The sequence below is a fragment of the Tenrec ecaudatus genome, chromosome 2 (assembly GCF_050624435.1).
Source record: "Tenrec ecaudatus isolate mTenEca1 chromosome 2, mTenEca1.hap1, whole genome shotgun sequence".
NCBI lineage: Eukaryota > Metazoa > Chordata > Mammalia > Afrosoricida > Tenrecidae > Tenrec > Tenrec ecaudatus.
In genome coordinates, this window is record NC_134531.1 from 116,522,108 (window position 1) to 116,541,101 (window position 18,994).

At 40.8% G+C, this 18,994-nt stretch overlaps 1 protein-coding gene across 1 annotated transcript in view; it reads left to right on the top strand.

The window, feature by feature from the left end:
- KCNN2 (potassium calcium-activated channel subfamily N member 2) overlaps positions 1-18,994 on the top strand; it is a 202,240-nt gene that overhangs the window by 174,090 nt on the left and 9,156 nt on the right. Inside the window, exons 6-7 of the mRNA XM_075543082.1 lie at positions 2,284-2,394; positions 18,719-18,846. Of these exons, the coding sequence (XP_075399197.1) occupies positions 2,284-2,394; positions 18,719-18,846 (239 nt within the window). The remainder of the gene's footprint in view (positions 1-2,283; positions 2,395-18,718; positions 18,847-18,994) is intronic.

Consider the following 18,994-nt stretch of genomic DNA (forward strand, 5'->3'; position numbering starts at 1 on the left):
TTCTTAAGAGATTTGGTAAAGAAAGGAAAAATAGCTGTTATTTAAGACTTATCATTGAGCAATCACTTCACTGTCCTCCATTTGTCTCATCTCTCAACCCCTAGGGTTAAGCCAGATTGTACCTTCTAGTGTCTTCCACAGTGAGGCCCACGCTGTGTTCCCTTCTGTTGTCCTGCAGGGCACCCACCATCAACAGCGGCTTCCCCTGTAGTCTTTTCTGATTGCTGTCGCTCCACTTCTAAGGCTGCTGGTTGTGGGGGAGGAGATTCAGTTCCCCTGAAAACAGCATGGTTAAGCAATAGTAGCCCCTCATTAACATCAGTGCCTCTCTGTGATGATCATTAGCAGCCTCTGGAAGACAGCTCATATTCTTTCTTCGTGAACTCATCTCCCCTGTCCAATCTGTTGCAGAAATCATTCATTCCACCCAACCCGGCATTCAATTGTGGACCAAAGAATACTGTGAGATTGACTCATTAAACTATTACTCACTTAAAAATATCATTTTTCCTAGGTGAAATGCTATCGTAAGCCACAGATTGTCACTTTTAAGTGTGCAATTTTGTGTTTTTAGAATATGTGCATTGTACAGAAAATTTGGATTGTACAGAAAAATACTGAAAAAATAAATCACCAGTATTCCAACACTTAGAGATGACCTCTATTCACATCTTGGGTTATTTATTTCCAGTTCTTTTTCTCCAAGATGATCTTAAGTATATATGTAATTTGGAACATATTTTGTGTATTCTTTTCTAGCTTCATATTGAAATATTATGTTGAATCTTTATAAGTAAAAAATTTGACTACCACTATCGTATGTGTATAGTATAATTTATATGCCATCCAAAATGTCAACTATCTCATTTTAAGGTCATAATTGCTATTTTAACTAGTAATTTTTAGATGAAAATGGAAGGAGGCCTTTTGTTAGCCTTACTCATAATGACAGAGGGGTCCTAAAGGCAATGCCTTAAACTCCAGACTGCTAACTACCAGGTCGGCAGTTCAAGTCCATCAGCTGCTCTGTGGGAGAAAGATGAGGCTGTCTGCTTCTGTAAAGATTTCAGCCGTGGGAACCCTATATATGATTGCTTGCAGCCAGCGTCCACTCAACAGAAGTGGGTTCACTTTTGGTTCTGCTAATAGTGAAGAAGACCAGGTGCCTGGGAATCTGAGCCTCTTTGGATGGATATCCTACGATCACTCTTCCTCTCTATGTCAACAGAAAACAGGGCACGTCAACAGAGTTCATGTCTATAAGAAATGTCTGTTGAAAAATCCACAAATAACTTAACATCCTACTGTGTTCCTGTTCCGAGGGCTTGGAATTGTGCCCTGCCCGTGGCTCTGGTTATCTGTTCCCTGAGATTACGGATGCTCTCTGTGCAGGCCTCTTGTCCTCACAGGGTTGAGGGTCTATGTGGAACTCCTCGGCGGCACTTTTCTCCCCAGCTTCCCGGGACTGGTGAGGTAGCAGAATGACCTTGCTTGGTCTCTCCTACCTCGCCTCCTAACTGTACGTAATCACTTAGTCTCACAGCATACAACTCTTGTACCTCACAACTTGTGATGAGGACACCTCAACCGTGGTCGGAGGGGACTGTAACCTTGGACACTCCACAGTGCCACCACCCTTCCCGAGCTGTCAGCACCGTGGCTTACTGCCCAAAGGACTGCTGTTGGTACCTTCAACATAAAGGGCCCAAGCATGACACACTTCTGCAATATTAGGCTAGCCGGTCCCTTCCCTTTGGCACTCTCCAAGTTCAGATCCTGTGCTCCGGGGCCGTCCGCGGAGGTCATCCGTCCCTCTCATTTCCAGCACTGTGCACTCAAGGGGCCTCATGCCCTCATCTTGAGAGGACAGTATGGAATCTTATTTTTTCCTGAAAAAATGCTCTAGGCCATTCAGTTATGCTAAATACATATTTAATTTGTTCCCTTTATACTTGCAGTATACAACAGGATTTTTATCTATTTTTGAAGTTTCTGAACACTCAAAAAATTACCTTTTAGCCATTCATTTCTCATGACAGACATGAGTTTTATTCAGGTATGTTTTAGAATTTAAAATGCATACTGCTTTTTGTTGATGGTGTCGAATTTTTAAAGCTCCAGTCTAAAAGCTCATTGACCAGGCGTTTCTGCAATATTTATTGAAGACCTTGAACACTGCAGAGTTTTTATCTTGAAAAATGCATTCTCTTGGCACCAAACATACCGTTGCATTTTCTGAGACAGAGCTGAGCCGTAGTGATGCTCTCTTCTCCTTGTTCCCAGGGCGCCGGCTGCACAGCCCTGGTGGTGGCCGTGGTGGCGAGAAAGCTAGAACTTACCAAAGCCGAAAAGCACGTGCACAATTTCATGATGGATACTCAGCTGACTAAAAGAGTAAGTGACCACCCATGGACTTTCAAAAGAAATATGTATTTTTTAATATTGGGTAATAGAGTTTGACTTTGCCATCTGAAGCGGAAATGACATGGTGAAGATTGAAGCATGCTTAGGCACAGTTCCATTTGTCACATTTTGAGAATAGCCTGTTTCTAACTGTAGTTCAAGGGAGGAAATAATAGGACAACTGTGGTATTTACTGAAGGATAAAAATATGCCACATGAATATAAATGAAGAGGCTGTATAGTATGGGCGTTCACAGTATACAAGAGGCTAATATTGGGTTGGATGGAAGAGCACTATGTCAGTGTTATGTGGGCATGTAAGGAGAAGGGGATTCAGCAAATTCCTGACTGAGCTTCAGTGAGCCAGTCACTGGTGATGCTCAGTAAGATACAAGCTCTCAGTTGTGCTCACTGCACCAGCACATGTACTACATCGGAGTGATTCCGATTAGCATGATCCCTATGCAAGGGCGGCCCACAAGTTGGTGAAACCTATAATGATTTGCAACTCTTATTTCAAAACAAAATATATATAAGTTGTTAAATGATACACTTATTTGATTTGTAAACATCCACCAAACTGCAGTAAAATGTTAAAAAAAAACACACTTGTAGGGGTCAAAGTTAATGACAGCCTTTGAATTACGGACAGGGTCTGTCAGAAGACATCAAATGGTGTATCATCTGGCTTAGATGTCACTGTCTAATTATTAAGGATAGAACAAAAGAAAAAAGTAATTACAATTTTTATGAAGCATTCACTTGGTACCAGGCCTCCCTTCATGAATGAAGTCCTGTTATTATGCCCATTTTTTCAAATGTGAAAACCAAAAAAAGTAGGATGCTTCCTCAACTCATTTCAACGTAGAAAGCTATATGAGAGGGAAAAGGTTTTTATTAGACTGTTTTTTTTGTTTGTTTGTTTGTTTTATTAGACTGTTTTTAACCTCTCTTGATAGTCACTGGAGGTACCGAAATTCCAAGGTCAGAAACAAAATCATTTTATAGTCGCAGCATGTTGCTACCTGGTCCCTTGCCAGAGTAGAATCCAGCCAGGCTATCATTGAAATAACAACTCACATTGTCGTTGGGCAACTACCTCCATAAAGCATCAAAGACTTCAAGCAACGTTCTGATCTGTAAGGGTTTCTCTCACTCTTGATTTGGGTTGTTCGTTTAGAAGTAATCCTGTCTACGTGGGTAAATAAAAGTACCTCTGAATATTTCCGTCATCTTAATATAGACTTTTGGGGGTTATATTTATGAAATGGACACATTCATTTGAATCCCTTGTCAGTGCTTTCTAAGCTTTAACTCTGAACAGTTCTGTTCGTTTCGCTTAGTCTACCTTTATCTCACATCGCCAAACCCGCTCCACCAAAGATGCCGCCTGAAGGCCAGGCCTTTCTAGTTTGGAATTCTCCTGACTCTCTGCCTTTCCTCTCATTTCTTTCCAACTATGGAATTTCTTCTCAAAACTTTTAAACATTCATAAATGAGAAAATGGAAGGAGAGGGGTTTGGGAAAAGTTCGTGAAGGGTTGGATTTCCTTTGGTTTCAAAATGTTTTAGAAAATGAAAGGAAACGCAGTGCATCGAATTCAGAAGCTGTTCGAGAAGCTGTCCTCTTTCATCGCGTGCTCGTTGGGTCCTTCAGAGTTCTATATTTCACACCCATTATTTGAGTCACTGGTTTTACCACATTATAAGAACACCCCCATAAACTCCCTTGTATAATAAAACGCGATCTCATCAGTACCATCGACGGCCAAAAGAACAAACCTGTCCTAGAAAAGTACAGAGTGCAGCCCGGATACTTCTTAAAGGCCAGGATGGCTAGACCTTCGTCTCGGGAACTTTGGACACAAAAAGAGATGCCAGTCTCTACAGAAGGAGCTCGTGCTTGGTAAGGTAGAGGAACACTGAAAAAGCGGAGAGCCCTGAACAAGATAGATTGATATCGTCAAACATACGAACAAGTGTGAGGATGGCACGAGACCAGAAAGTGTTTCTTTCTGTTGTACATAAGGTTGTTAAATACAACTCAACAGCACCTAACAACCACAGCAACTTCATCAGTAAGCTCATACATTTTCACAGCAATAGCCTATTAGGCCAAAGTATAACATAAAACACTCTATAGCCTGTGTCTGCATGTAAATCTTCCGAACAATGCAAAATTATACTCAAAAAACCCAACTCACTCTCATCGAGTCGATGACCGCTCTTAGTAACCTACAGGACAGAGTAGAACTCCCCCTGTGCAGTTCTGAGACTGTGTGTACTGAAATAGAAGCCTCATCTTTCTCTGTTTCACAATTAAAATTCTCCATTATGTTTACCATGCTGTATGAACTTCTATTTACTATGATTTTCTAGTGGTGCATTAGTAGTTCTAAGTATTTTGGGGACCAGCGTCATTTAGCGGTCCAAGAAGGAAACTCCAGGAAGCTTTCTCACACATACATTTTTATAAGCAAAACATCACCAGGCAGAGGTGCAATGCTAAGAACAAAACATAAATTTCTGATTCTAATTCCTACTCCCTTATAATGACCAGTTCAACATGTGAAAATACTCACCTTATATTTACCTTAAGTTGTCAACTTAATGAGTGTCCTTTTGCTTGGAACTTGATTTATGTGGCTGTTTATGAAATGTTCAAATGGATGCACTTATTGAATTAAGTACATCTTCACAACTGGACAGTATGTAGCATCATGATAAAAGAAGAAAAGATTGAAATTGTCGAGGACTTTGATTTGCTTGGATCTACGTTCAGTGCTCACGGAAGCAGAAGTCTGCAGATCAAAAGACACATTAGGTGAATCTGCTGCACAAGACCTCGTTAGAGTATTCAAGAGCAAAGATGTCACTTTAAGCCATGATCCTTTCAACTGCCTCATATACACATGAGAGTTGGTCATTGATGAGGAAGACCCAAAAACTCATTGATGTGTTTGAGTTGTGGTGCTGGCAAAGACTCTCCAAAGCACCAAGGACTGCTGAAAGGACAAGCCAGTCTGTCTTGGGAAAAGTAAGGCCAGAGTGCTGTTTAGAGGCAAGGATGGTGAAACTGCATCTTACATACTTTGGACATGTTATCAGGGAAAAGCAGTCCCTAGAGAAGGATATTATACGTGGTAAATAGAGGAGCAGTGAAAGGTGGAATGCTCTCAATGAGATGGACTGACACAGTAACTGCAAACAATAGGCTCAAGCATAGCAAATTTGTGAAGATGGCACAGGACCGGGCAGTTTTTGTTCTGTTGTACATGTGATTCAGAACTGATTTGATGCCCCCTAAAAATGACACTTATAATTTTAACATTTTTAATAAAAATTCTAAAATATTAATGATGATTTATAAATTATTTATGAGCAATAACCAAGAGAAAAGAAATATGGACCTAAGGGCGTGCAACAGAGCAGCAAGGGAAGCAAAGCAATGAAGTCCCCGAGGAATCCCCAAAATAGACTTCGGGGGCAGGCCATGGCACCTCATCAGACTCAACTGGAAAACACACATAAAAGTCAATAGACAGACCCAGAACTATTCGTCGGCTTCTCTTTTTTTGTTATTGTTTTTTCATGTCTATCTAGATAAGATAAGCAGGATAAAGAATCCCCAGAAGAAAACAATATGACCAATGGTTCCAGGGGGGCATGGGAGAGAAAGAGGTGGAGGGAAAGAAGGGAGGAGGCAACAAACCCAGGGACAAGGGAACAACTAGTGATCTAAAATCAATGGCAAGGAGGGCATAAGATGTCTGGTAGGGCTTGATCTAGTGCAATGTAGCCGAGAGAAATTACTGGGAGTCGAATGTGATGGTGGGACAGGAGGAAAGTAGAAGGAAATAGAGGAAAGAACTAGGAGGCAAAGGATATTTATGGAGGTCTATATACAGGCATGTACATATGTAATACGTTTATATATAATGATAGGGAAATAGATCCATGTACATATATTCATATGTTAAATATCAAGTTAGCAGATGGACATTGGGCCTCTCTCTCAATGTACAAACACTTTGTTCTAATAACTTGGCATTCTATGATGCTCACCTTCCCGACATGATCACTGAAGACAAAATAGGTGCATAGCAAATGTGGTGAAGAAAGTTAAAAGGGCCCGGCTATCAAAAAGATATAGTATCTGGGGTCTTAAAGGCTTGCAGACAAACAAGTGGCCATCTAGCTGAGAAACAACAAAGTCCACATGGAAGAAGTACATCAGCCTTTGTGATCATGAGGTGTCAATGGGATCCGGTATCAGGCATCAAAGACCCAGAACAAAACTCATATCAATATGAATGAGGGGGAGTGGAGACCCAAAGCCCATCTGTAGACAATTGGACATCCCCTTACAGAAGGGTCACAAGGAAGAAATGAGCCAGTCAGGGTACAATATAGCACCAATTAAACATACAACTTTCCTCTAATTCTTTAATGCTTCTTCTTCCCCACTATCATGAGCCCAATTCTACCTTACAAATCCGAGTAGACCAGAGCATGTACATGGGTACAGATAAAAACCCTCCACACAGGGAATTCAAGACAGATAACCCCTTCAGGAACAAGAATGGGAGTAGCAGTACCATGAGTGTATAGGGAAGATGGGGGGAGAATCTATCACAATGATCTACATATAACCCCCCCCCCTACACTCCTGCAAGAGAGACGAATAATAGAAATGTGGATGAAGGGCACAGCAGTCAGTATAAGATATGAAAATAAAAACAATTTATAAATTATCAAGTGTTCATGAGGAAGGGAAGGTGGGTGGGGGAGGGAGAAAATAAATGAACTGATACCAAGGGCTCAAGTAAAAAGAAAATATTTTGGAAAGGATGTTGGCATCATGTACAAATGTGCTTAACACAATGGATGTATGGATTATTATAGGAGATGTAAGAACCCCCAATAAAATGATTTTTTTAAAAAAGGAAGGTAAAGAAACATGAACCAAAAGTTATGTTGGGTAAACTACTAAAAAAGAAAAATCCAACATTCTGTGCAGATTATTATGAAAAAACACTGCCCATTTATGAAAAGTACATATAAGAAATCATTTTTATGGGAAACATGAGTATTAATCATGGGCATTCCAAAATCAGTGCTGAGGATAAAGAAAAAGCACTGTGGATGTTAAAAGACAGGTTATTCTTCCAGAAACAAAGGTAACATTCCAAATCTCCATGGTGTCTTTACTGGACAAATTCCTTTACAAATTATTTACCATGTAAAACTTTTCAGATATTGAGTTTATGAAAAATAATTTCTACATGATTACGTTCACTGAAAATGTTGCATTTGAAAATAGGACATTCATGTGACACAGCATTAAAGGGAGGGTGTTCTATATAATTATAAAAGTTTACATGATAATGTACAGTTTAAAAATGGCCAATGGGTGTATGTACCCAGAATAACCAAATGTCAAAAATGAACACCTAATACAAATAACTTGTCACCTGGCTTAGTAAGATAGGAACAGCTGTGTCATAAATTTGCAGTTTTTGTCACCTCATAGAGAGAATGTATTTGTCATGCTACATCTTTTGGAAATATAGTATTAATACTTTTCATTCGGGTCTCAACCAAGAAGAAAACTTGGAGTTAGCCCTCATTTTGGAAGGAAACTTTAGAATAAGCAATTCTGAGAAATCTGGCATAAATTTTAAAGTAACTAGATGTACCGTGAAGGATAATTATACATATTAATGTCCACTGTGGGTGTTTCCAATGCTGTTAAGAATTTTCAATAAGATCCATAATAAGAACATTTTAATACAGTTATGTAATTTGGTTTCCTGTGTGTAGCTTAAAAAGTGAGAGAAGTTGAAGGAGTTTTACTCTATGTAGCTTTACCATTACCCTTGCCTACACTGCCCATTGGTTAAAACACAGCACGAAAGGACCACCATTCCACAATCATAGCACTCCTGCACAGGCTTAGTACCATTGTCCACGTCCAGATGTCACAGGCTTCCTACAGCATCGGTGGCAACAGTATACTGTAGTTATCAGAACTGGAAACAAGATATTGCCCTGAATTAGCCAATGAATTTGCCAAAGATTTTGTTCCTCCCCCTTGCATTGGGAAAGACATTTTCTGAAAGGAGACATTTTTCTGAAAGGAGAGGTTGTAGAAAAATCTAAAGCAAGCATCCCTTTAGATAATTCTTTAATTACCTTTATGATACAGGTTTTAACAAAGCAATGTTGCACGTAGAGGCAAGTTATAATAACTGGAGTGCTCCATACAGTAATGTCACGCGTAATGTGTTTTACCAGACTGACATGTAACATTTCATGACATTTACACCATGAAAGTGGTTTTCGGTCATCTGGGTAAGTATTATTTTAATAGAAGTATTACATTTTTGTTTGTTTTTATTTTTAAATCGTTTTATGAGGGGCTCATACAACTCTTATCACAATCCATACATACATCAATTGTGTAATGCACATCTGTACATTCATTGCCCTCATCATTCTCAAATCATTTGCTCTCCACTTAAGCCCCTGGCATCAGGTCCTCATTTTGCCCTCCCTCCCTGCTAACCCCCTCCCTCATGAACAATTGATAATTTATAAATCATTATTTTGTCATATCTTGTCCTGTCCGACATCTCCCTTCACCCACTTTTCTGTTGTCTGTCCCCCAGGTAGGAGGTCACATGTAGATCCTTGTAATTGGTTCCCTCTTTCCAACCCACTCTCCCTCTACCCTCCCAGTATCGCCACTCACACCAATGGCCCTAAAGGGATCATCCACCCTGGATTCCCTATGTTTCCACTTTCTATCTGTACCAGTGTACATCCTCTGGTCTAGCCAGACTTGCAAGGTAGAATTGGGATCAAGATAAGGCATGGGGGTGGGGGAGGAAGCATTTAGGAACTAGAGGAAATTTGTGTTTTTCATCGGTGCTACATAATACCTTGACTGGCTCATCTCCTCCCGAGACCCCTCTGCAAGTGGATCTCCAGTGGCCTACAAATGGGCTTTGGGTCTCCACTCTGCACCACCACCACCCCCTCATTCACTATGGTAAGATTTTTTTGTTCTGATGATGCCTTATACCTGATCCCTTCGACACCTAATGATCGTACAGGCTGGTATGCTTCTTCCATGTGGGCTTTGTTGCTTCTGAGCTAGATGGCCGCTTGTTTATCTTCAAGCCTTTAGGACCCCAGACGCTATACATTTTGATAGCAGGGCACCATCAGCTTTCTTTGCCACATTTGTTTATGCACCCATTTGTCCTCAGCGATTGAGCCATGGAGGTGTGCACCCAATGATATGATTTTTTGTTCTTTGATGCCTGATAACTGATCTCTTCGGCACCTCATGATCACACAGGCTGGTGTGTTCTTCCATGTGGGCTGTGTTGCTTCTGAGTAGATGGCCGCTTGTTTACCCTCAAGCTTTTAAGACCCCAAACGCTATATCTTTTGATAGCCGGGCACCATCAGCTTTCTTCATCACATTTACTTATTCACCCACTTTGTCTTCAGTGGTTGTGTCGAGAAGGTGAGCATCATAGCATGCCAATGTAATAGAAGAAAGTATTCTTGCATTGAGGGAGTACTTGAGTGGAGGCCCAATGTCCTTCTGCTACCTTAATACTAAATCTATAAATATAGGCACATAGATATATTTCCCCATCCTCATATATAAATATATTTGCATATGTGCATGTCTTTATCTAGACCTCTATAAATGCCTTTTGCCTTCCAGCTCTTTCCTCTATTTCCCTTGACTTTCCTCCTGTCCCACTATCATGCACAGTCCCCACCTGGGTTTCAGCAATTCCTCTTGGTTACATTACCCTTGATCATGCCCTACCAGGCCTCCCACACCCACCTCACCACCAATTTGGATCACTTGTTGTTCCCTTGCCCCTGGGTTTAACACCACTTCCTTTCCCCCCACCACCCCCATTTCATGTCCCCCCAGGACTGTCAGTCCCGTTGTTTTCTCCTCCAGATTGTTCATCCAGCCTACCTTATTTAGACAGACCTGTGGAGATAATAACATGCACAAAACAAATTCCATTTATTTTTTTAGATAAAATATTTTAACAATAGTTCACATTTTTGTGACAGAATAATATTTCAATTTTTCCAGTCTGTTTTGTGTGTATAAGGTAGAGGCAATCTTATTAACAAAGCATCTTCCCTTATATTTTTAGGAACAGGAGCTAAATTGCATTTCAAAATGACTTTAGTCTGTTAATCAGTGACAGAAATATGACAGATACTAAATTTCTGAGGTATCTAGGTGAATCTACCTAATACCACCTAGTAGAATCTAGTATGTGGTTCAGCTTCCATCTATTTGTTGAATTCATATATGGGAATGGATTAATCACTTTTGAACCCATGTCTCTTCCTACCAAGAAGTGTATGACAGATCACATGTACTATCATGCCTGATTGAAAAACAAAAATGGGTGTTTAATAATGTCCCCTACTGGTCCAGTGTGTTCCATATTGAACTTCTAAGCACAAGGTCAGCAGTTCAAATCCACCAGTTCCTCTTTGAGAAAATGATGATGCTCTTTGTTCCTGTAAGGATCTACAACTTTGGAAACCCAAAGGGGCAGTTCTACTCTGCCTACAGGGTCACTATGAGTTAGTCCGGCTTTGTTTGTGGCACTGAGGTTTGAATGTGCCCAAAGTACTGAGCTAGAGGCACACAAAGGTTAGTGACATGATTCTTGCCCATTAAGAGGTTTTAAAACTCTCAAAAGGGGAATATGAAGCTTGTAATATATATTATCAGATGATTGCTAAAAGACAGAGTTCTTCATTTGGGGGAAAACTAAACAAAAAAACAACCCTTCGTGCAAATCAACCTCCCTGTGTTTTATGTGACAATTAAAGCACAGAACGACATCTATGCTCCTATTTTCCCACCACAGCATTTTCTTTTTATTGTTTGTTTTTTTTTAAACAATTTATTAGGGGCTCATACAGCTCTTATCACTGTCCATACATATACATACATCAATTGTATAAAGCACATCTGTACATTCTTTGCCCTAATCATTTTCATTTTTTTTCTCCTCTTTTCTTTTTTTACATTTTATTAGGGACTCATACAACTCTTATCACAATCCATACATATACATACATCAATTGTATAAAGCACATCCATACATTCCCTGGCCCAATCATTCTCAAAGCATTTGCTCTCCACTTAAGCCCTTTGCATCAGGTCCTCTTTTTTTTCCCCCTCCCTCCCCGCTCGCCCCTCCCTCATATGCCCTTGGTAATTTATACATCGTTATTTTGTCATATCTTGCCCTATCCGGAGTCTCCCTCCCCCCCTCTTCTCTGCCGTCCCTCTCCCAGGAAGGAGGTCACATGTGGATCCTTGTAATCAGCTCCCCCTTTCCAACCCACTCGCCCTCCACTCTCCCAGCATCGCCCCTCACACCCTTGGTCCTGAAGGTATCATCCATCCTGGATTCCCTGTGCCTCCAGTCCTCATATGTACCAGTGTACAACCTCTGCCCTATCCAGCCCTGCAAGGTAGAATTCGGATCATGCTAGTTGTGGGGAGGAAGCATCCAGGATCTGGGGAAAGCTGTGTTCTTCATCGGCACTACCTCGCACCCTCATTGACCCATCTCCTCTCCTGGACCCCTCTGTGAGGGGATCTCCATTGACCAACACTTGGGCCTTGGGTCTCCACTCTGCACTTCCCCTTTCATTCAATATGGTATATATATATATATATATATATACATACATATATATACACACACATATACATATATATACACATACATATATAGACACACACATATATATATACATATACACACATATATCTTTTTTTTTTGCATGATGCCTTTATACCTGGTCCCTTTGGCACCTCGTGATCGCACAGGCCGGTTTGCTTCTTCCATGTGGGCTTTTTTGCTTCTGAGCTAGATGGCCGCTTGTTCACCTTCAAGCCTTTAAGACCCCAGACACTATCTCTTTTGATAGCCGGGCACCATCAGCTTTCTTCACCACATTTGCTTATGCACCCATTTGTCTTCAGCGATCCTATCATGGAGGTGTGCAGTCAATGATATGATTTTTTTGTTCTTTGATGCCTGATAACTGATCCCTTCAGGACCACTTGATTTCATGCCCATAAAACACAGAGGTGCTTTGGGATCATTCTCTGTCTGTTCCCTCTCAAAAGTAACAGAGAAGGAAAATCGTCCTATTAAAAACATGTGTGATAGCCACGCAACATCAGCTTTCTTTTCCACATTTGCCTAATCACCCACTTTGTCTTCAGCGATTGTGTGGGGAAGGTGAGCATCATAGAATGCCAGTTCAATGTAACAAAGTATTCTTGCATTGAGGGAGTACTAGAGTGGAGGTCCAATGTCCATCTGCTAAACCTATAAATATATGCACATAGATCTATTTTCCCATTCTCATATATAAATATATGTACATTATGTACATGCTTTTCTATAAATGTCCTTTTCCTTCTAGCTCTTTCTTCTATTTCCTTTGACTTTCCTCTTATACCACTATCATGCTCAGTCTTCATTTAGGTTTCAGTAATTCCTCTTGGTTACATTACCCTTGATCATACCCTACCAGACCTCCTACACCCTCCTCACCACTGATTTGGATCACTTATTGTTCTCTTGTCCCTGGGTTTGTTAGCACCACTTCCTTTCCCCCCACCTTCCCCTCTCCCATATTCCCCCGAAACTGTCAGCCCCTTTGGGTCTTAAAGGCTTGAAGGTAAAAAAGCGACCATCTAGCTGAGAAGCAACAAAGTCAATATGGAAGAAGCACACCAGCCTGCATGATCACGAGGTGCTGAAGGGATCAGGTATCAGGCATCAAAGAACAAAAAATCATATCATTATGAATGAGGGGAAGTGTGGAGTGAAGACCCAAAGCCAATCTGTAGGCAATTGTACATCCCCTTACGGAAAGGTCACGGGGAGGAGACAAGCCAGTCAGGGTACAATGTAACAACAGTGGAACACACAACTTTCTTCTAGTTCCTAAACACACAACTTTCCTCTAGTTACTAAATGCTTCCTCCCCCCACCCCACCGTGCTCTATCATGATCCCAATTCTACCTTACAAATCTGGCTAGACCAGAGGGTGTACACTAATACAGATAGGAACTGGAAACAGGGAATCCAGGGAAGATGATCCCTTCAGGACTAGTGGTGATACTGGGAGGTAGAGGGAGGGTGGTGTGGAAAGGGGGAACAGATTACAAGGATCTACATATAACTTCATCCTCTGGGGGATGGACTACAGAAAAGTGGGTGAAGGGAGATGTCAGACTGTGAAAGATATGACAAAATAATAATTTATAAATTATCAAGGGTTCATGAGGGAGGGAGGAGTGGGAAGGAAGGGGAGAAAATGAGGAGATGATGCCAGGGGCTTACGTGGAAAGCAAATGTTTTGAGGATGAGGGCAATGAATGTACAAATGTGCTTTGCACAATTGATGTTTGTATGGATTGTGATAAGAGTTGTATGAGCCCCTAATAAATTATTTTAAATAAATAAATAAAACACATTTGCGTCATAGGCAAATGGAGGGTTTTGTTATTCTGCTTAGATGTATTGTTTGATGGATGCCATTTTAAAAAGCAGCAATTAAATATGCTTTAAAAGTTTATTCTTGGGGAAAAAACGTTTATGCTTGTATTTGAAAAGCTATTAGAGTGTTCAGAGAAGATGTTTTAAGATAAATGTACACATCTCAAAGTTCCTCCATGCAGCTGCCAGGTTTTCATGTTTAGATGATGGATTCAGGCTGTCAGCTAAGCTGAATGTTCACCACTGACAACCCCTGGAACATAAGGTCTCAAGGACATCACCTGCCCCACTGAACTTTGAAATTGAGGCTCTCTGCACCCTTTCAGCCAACTTCTCCCTGTCCCAAATAGAAGGAATCATTTAAAATACATCAAGATAGTGAGTAGCTTTTATAAAAACTTAGAGACTTAAAAAAATCATTTGGTGTTTTCAGTTTGTGGATGGTGAACCCACACCCAAATCCATGTAGTGTCCCATATTGCTACTCTCTCTGTGTTCCTAGCCCATCAATTTTGCTCAGTGTTTGGCCTAGTTCCCAGGCTCTTCAGAGTGTGGGCTTTATGCTCCTCATCCTCCTCTGTGCCTTAGGCTGGTGAGCATTCAATCTGTGCAGATCCCTCATGCACCTCGCTGGCATCAAAGAAGACAGAGACCACCATTAACCTGGGGCTCAACTCTCGTCTAGTGGGACAGGGCCTATCTCAACGCAGGCAGTGCTGGCCAGTCACTTCCCATTGCTCTCTCTTTGGAAAGCAAAGTTCTCACCCCCCAGCCATCCCTTCACCTTTGAACAGAACAGGATTTTCAACTGGGAAAGAGGTCTGACCTGTGATGCCTACAACTATTCGAAAAAGAATACAGTATTTCCAAAAACCTAAAGAAGAAGCAAAGAATTGCCTCGATGCTATATATCTTCTTTGTGCATGGAGATATTGTTACTTAATACGCACATTTTCCGTCATTTTCCTGTGCTCACATGCACATAGTCTAATAAATACTCAGAGGAGGTGCATTAGGAATCAGTCTATCCTGAAAGTAATCTGATTTGAAGGAAACCAATAATTTTCTTCAAAATGATCCCTAGAAAAACAGCTTCACTCAAAAGGAAAACTTCAGCAACATTACAAAGATTTACCATCACCCAACAAACCAGATATTGTCTTGGTTCTTGTGAAAAAGAAATACTTGGGGCTATAGCTTTAGTGCAATTCTTAGACTTCCTTATAAGTCTAAACACTGAAAAGAACTTTAATAATAATAATTCTCTAACCACCTCATAGGAGCTCTAGTGGTATAATAGGCTGTGGTATAATAGGCTGCTAACTGCACAATCAGCAGTTCAAAACCACCCACTGCTCAGCAGAACGATGAAGCTTTCTTCACATGTAAAGATTTACAGTCAGCGTGTGAGAGGTCTGGTAGGGATTCAGCAAGGGCAAGGTAACCGAGAGAAATTACTGAAACCCAAATGAAGGCTGAGCATGATAGTGGGAGAAGAGGAAAGTAAAAGGAAATAGAGGAAAGAACTAGGTGACAAAGGGTATTTATAGAGGTCTAAAGACTGGAATGTACATATGTAAATATATTTATATAAGAGTGTGGGGAAACAGATCTGTGTGCATATATTTATAGGGTTAGTATTAAGGCAGCAGATGGACATTGGGCCTCCACTCAAGTACTTACTCAATGCAAGAACACGTTGTTCTGTTAAATTGGCATTCCAGGATGCGCACCTTCCCGACACAATTGCTGAAGAAAAATGTGTGCATAAGCAAATATGGTGAAGAAAGCTGATGGTGCCCAGATATTAAAAGATATAGCATCTGGGGTATTAAAAGCTTGAAGATAAACAAGCGACCATATAGCTGATAAGCATCAAAACCCACATGGAAGAAGCACACTAACCTGTCTTACCACGAGGTGTAGAAGCACCAGTTATCAGACATCAAAGAACTAAAAATCATATCAGTGGGTGCCCACGTTCCTGATATGATCACTGACGACAAACGTGTGCATAAGCAAATTTGAAGAAAGCTGATGGTGCCCGGCTATCAAAAGATATAGCATCTGGGGTCTTAAAGGGTCGAAGATACACAAGTGGCCATCTAGTTCAGAAGCAACAAAGCCCACATGGAAGAAACACACCAGCCTGTGTGACCATGAGCTGTCAAAGGGATCAGGTATCAAGCATCAAGGAACAAAAAAATAATATCATTGTAAATGTGGGTGAGTGCAGAGTGGAGACTCAAAGCCCATTGGTAGCCAACCAGACACCCCCTTACTGGAGGGCTGTGGGGAGGAGATGAGCCAGTCAGGATGCAGGGTATAGCGATGAAACATATAACTTTCCTCTAGTTCTTAAATGCTTCCTCCTCCCCACCACTATCATGATCCCAATTCTACCTTACAAATCTGGCTAGACCAGAGGATGTATATAGGTACTGATAACAACTGGAAACACAGGCAATCCAGTACAGATGACTCCTTCAGGACCAGTGGTGAGAGTGGTGATGCCTGGAGAGTGGAGGGAATGTGGGTAGAAAGGGGGAACTGATTACAAGAATCTACGTATAGCCTCCTCCCTGGGGGATGGACAGCAGAGAAGAGGGCAGGGGAAGACATCGGGCAGTGTAACATATGACAATAATAACAATTTATGAATGATGAAGTGTTCACGAGGTAGGGGGAGTGGGGAAGGAGGGGAAATGAGCAGCAGATATTAAGGGCTCAAGTAGAAAGCAAATGTTTTGAGAATGATGATGGAAACAAATGTACATATGTTCTTGATACAATGAATGTATGTATGGATTGTGATAGGAATTGTATGAGCCCCCAATAAAATGATTTTTTTAAAAAGATTTAGTCTTGGAAACCCTTGGGCAGTGCTACCCTGCCCTGTAGAGTTTTTATGAGTTGGAACCAACTCAATGGCAGTGAGTTTGGACTTTTTTTTTAAACATCATCATGTTTCAAAAAATTGAATCCCTATGAAATGGGTTAGTTTTCTCAGCCTGACACAATTAATGATGAAGTCAAGAATGTAGAACCAGTCTTCAATACCAGCTCATTGTCCTGTCCCCCACAGAACACTATCTTGGAAGGTTGTGATCTCTCATCCAGCACTGTGTACCAGCCTGTGTCTCTGTTTGTGAAATATGAAGACAAGTAAAAAACAATTGCTAAAAAAATCATAGAAACCTCTATTAAACCAAACTATTAAAAGCATTAAGCCCTTGTTTCCAAACACATCCTCCATCTAGTCTGTGCATTTCTACAAACAGTTTCCATCTCCTGCATCCATTCCCAAAGCATTCGGTGCCGTCTGCTTTGCATCGCATCAAAATGGCAGTTGGGAGCTCCCCCGAGGACTCAAGTCGTGTTCCTGTTTGATGTTCTTTGATGTAGAGGGGAACAAAAGAGTCCATAGGGTTGCTGGAGTAGTTTTCCAGCAAAATCCTCATGAGACAGCCCTTGCTACCCATGAAGAATGAGCAGATACCTTGACGTGTTGAAGTGGGGTGGGGGGGGGGAGATGGTGTAACTTTCCTAGCCGTCTTTTCACCAGTACAGTTTTCAACTCTCTTAACACTTCATCATAAAGCCTCAATAACCCTATGGCCTTCTTGATAGGGAACCTATCAAGATTACCTCTTTGGAATCCCAAGAAAACACCATCACCTTCCGAACTGACCTATCTGCTTTGAATTGAACTGGCCAAGCAGGTTGGCTCTGGAGTTACTGTTTGGATTTGACCTTGTTTGAAGGCACGGACCGTAGTAAGATGAAGACAAGTGTGTTACTGAGAGAACTTGTCTGCCATCATCCACTCCTCACCAAGACATATTTAAACATATTTTCTTTTGAATAAACCTCTGTGTGGATGAATTAAACCTCTACTAGCAATACTTTTTTTACTTACCTTTGTACTGTTAAACATCACTCTAAAGTTTAAATGGAACAAATTCATAAACTACAAGCCTAAACCATATTTCTGGGGCCACCATACATGTAATACAAGAAAGAAGAGGTCAATGGATATTGTTAGAATTTTTGAAGACTTACTCAAAATGGCAAGTGATTAAATACTTTTAGTAAAGACTGTGTAATTCCCAATAGCTGAAATAAGCCTTACCAGTGTTCCTATCATGCTTGCATCCTTTAAATTTCCCCATCCATTGGAAATGGAATTTCTTTAAATTTCCAATAAAACACAAACTCTCAATCAGTTAATGAAACTGCACTAAGCATATAAATTGCTAAATTACATGGGGAGCCTATAGGCTCGGCATCCACCTACATTAAGCAAGGAACGCATGCCCTTTCTATTGCACACAGCCAGAAGCACGCAGCCAACGTGCAGAGGACAAGATCGACCTAGTCCTGCTGGCATTTTGCCTTTTCCCCAGGGAACTGGAGAACTGCAGATCTCCAGGTGGAAGAATCGCCACTTTGATTTAAAGAAAAAAAGGTTCCTGATGAAGGGAGGTAGAGTGTAGCAACAGCAACAAAAACTCAGTACTATCAGAATATTTTAGTGTAAATGTTCCAAGGGAGAAACAAAGAAATAATCACTTCTGGAAAGGCATAGATTTAAGAAAAAGGAAAGTGGTTATTGAGTGATAGTTATTATAAAAGAGTTAAAACCCACTCTGACTATTAGGAGGAAAACCATGGTCCCAAGCAATGTTGAGTGGGATTTATCCATTGCTTTGTTTTCTTCACAGGTGAAAAACGCAGCTGCCAATGTACTCAGGGAAACATGGCTAATTTACAAAAATACAAAACTAGTAAAAAAGATAGATCATGCAAAAGTAAGAAAACATCAGAGAAAATTCTTGCAAGCTATTCATCAGTAAGTACTGTTTTCCATTGTCATCCTGCTTTTATCGCCCTGGCGTTGGCTTCCTGTTCTTGATTATCATTCTTGAATGAGCTAGGAAAGAAGATAACATTTGCGTGTTTGTTCCCAGATGACACGATTTGGGAATTTAATAACTATA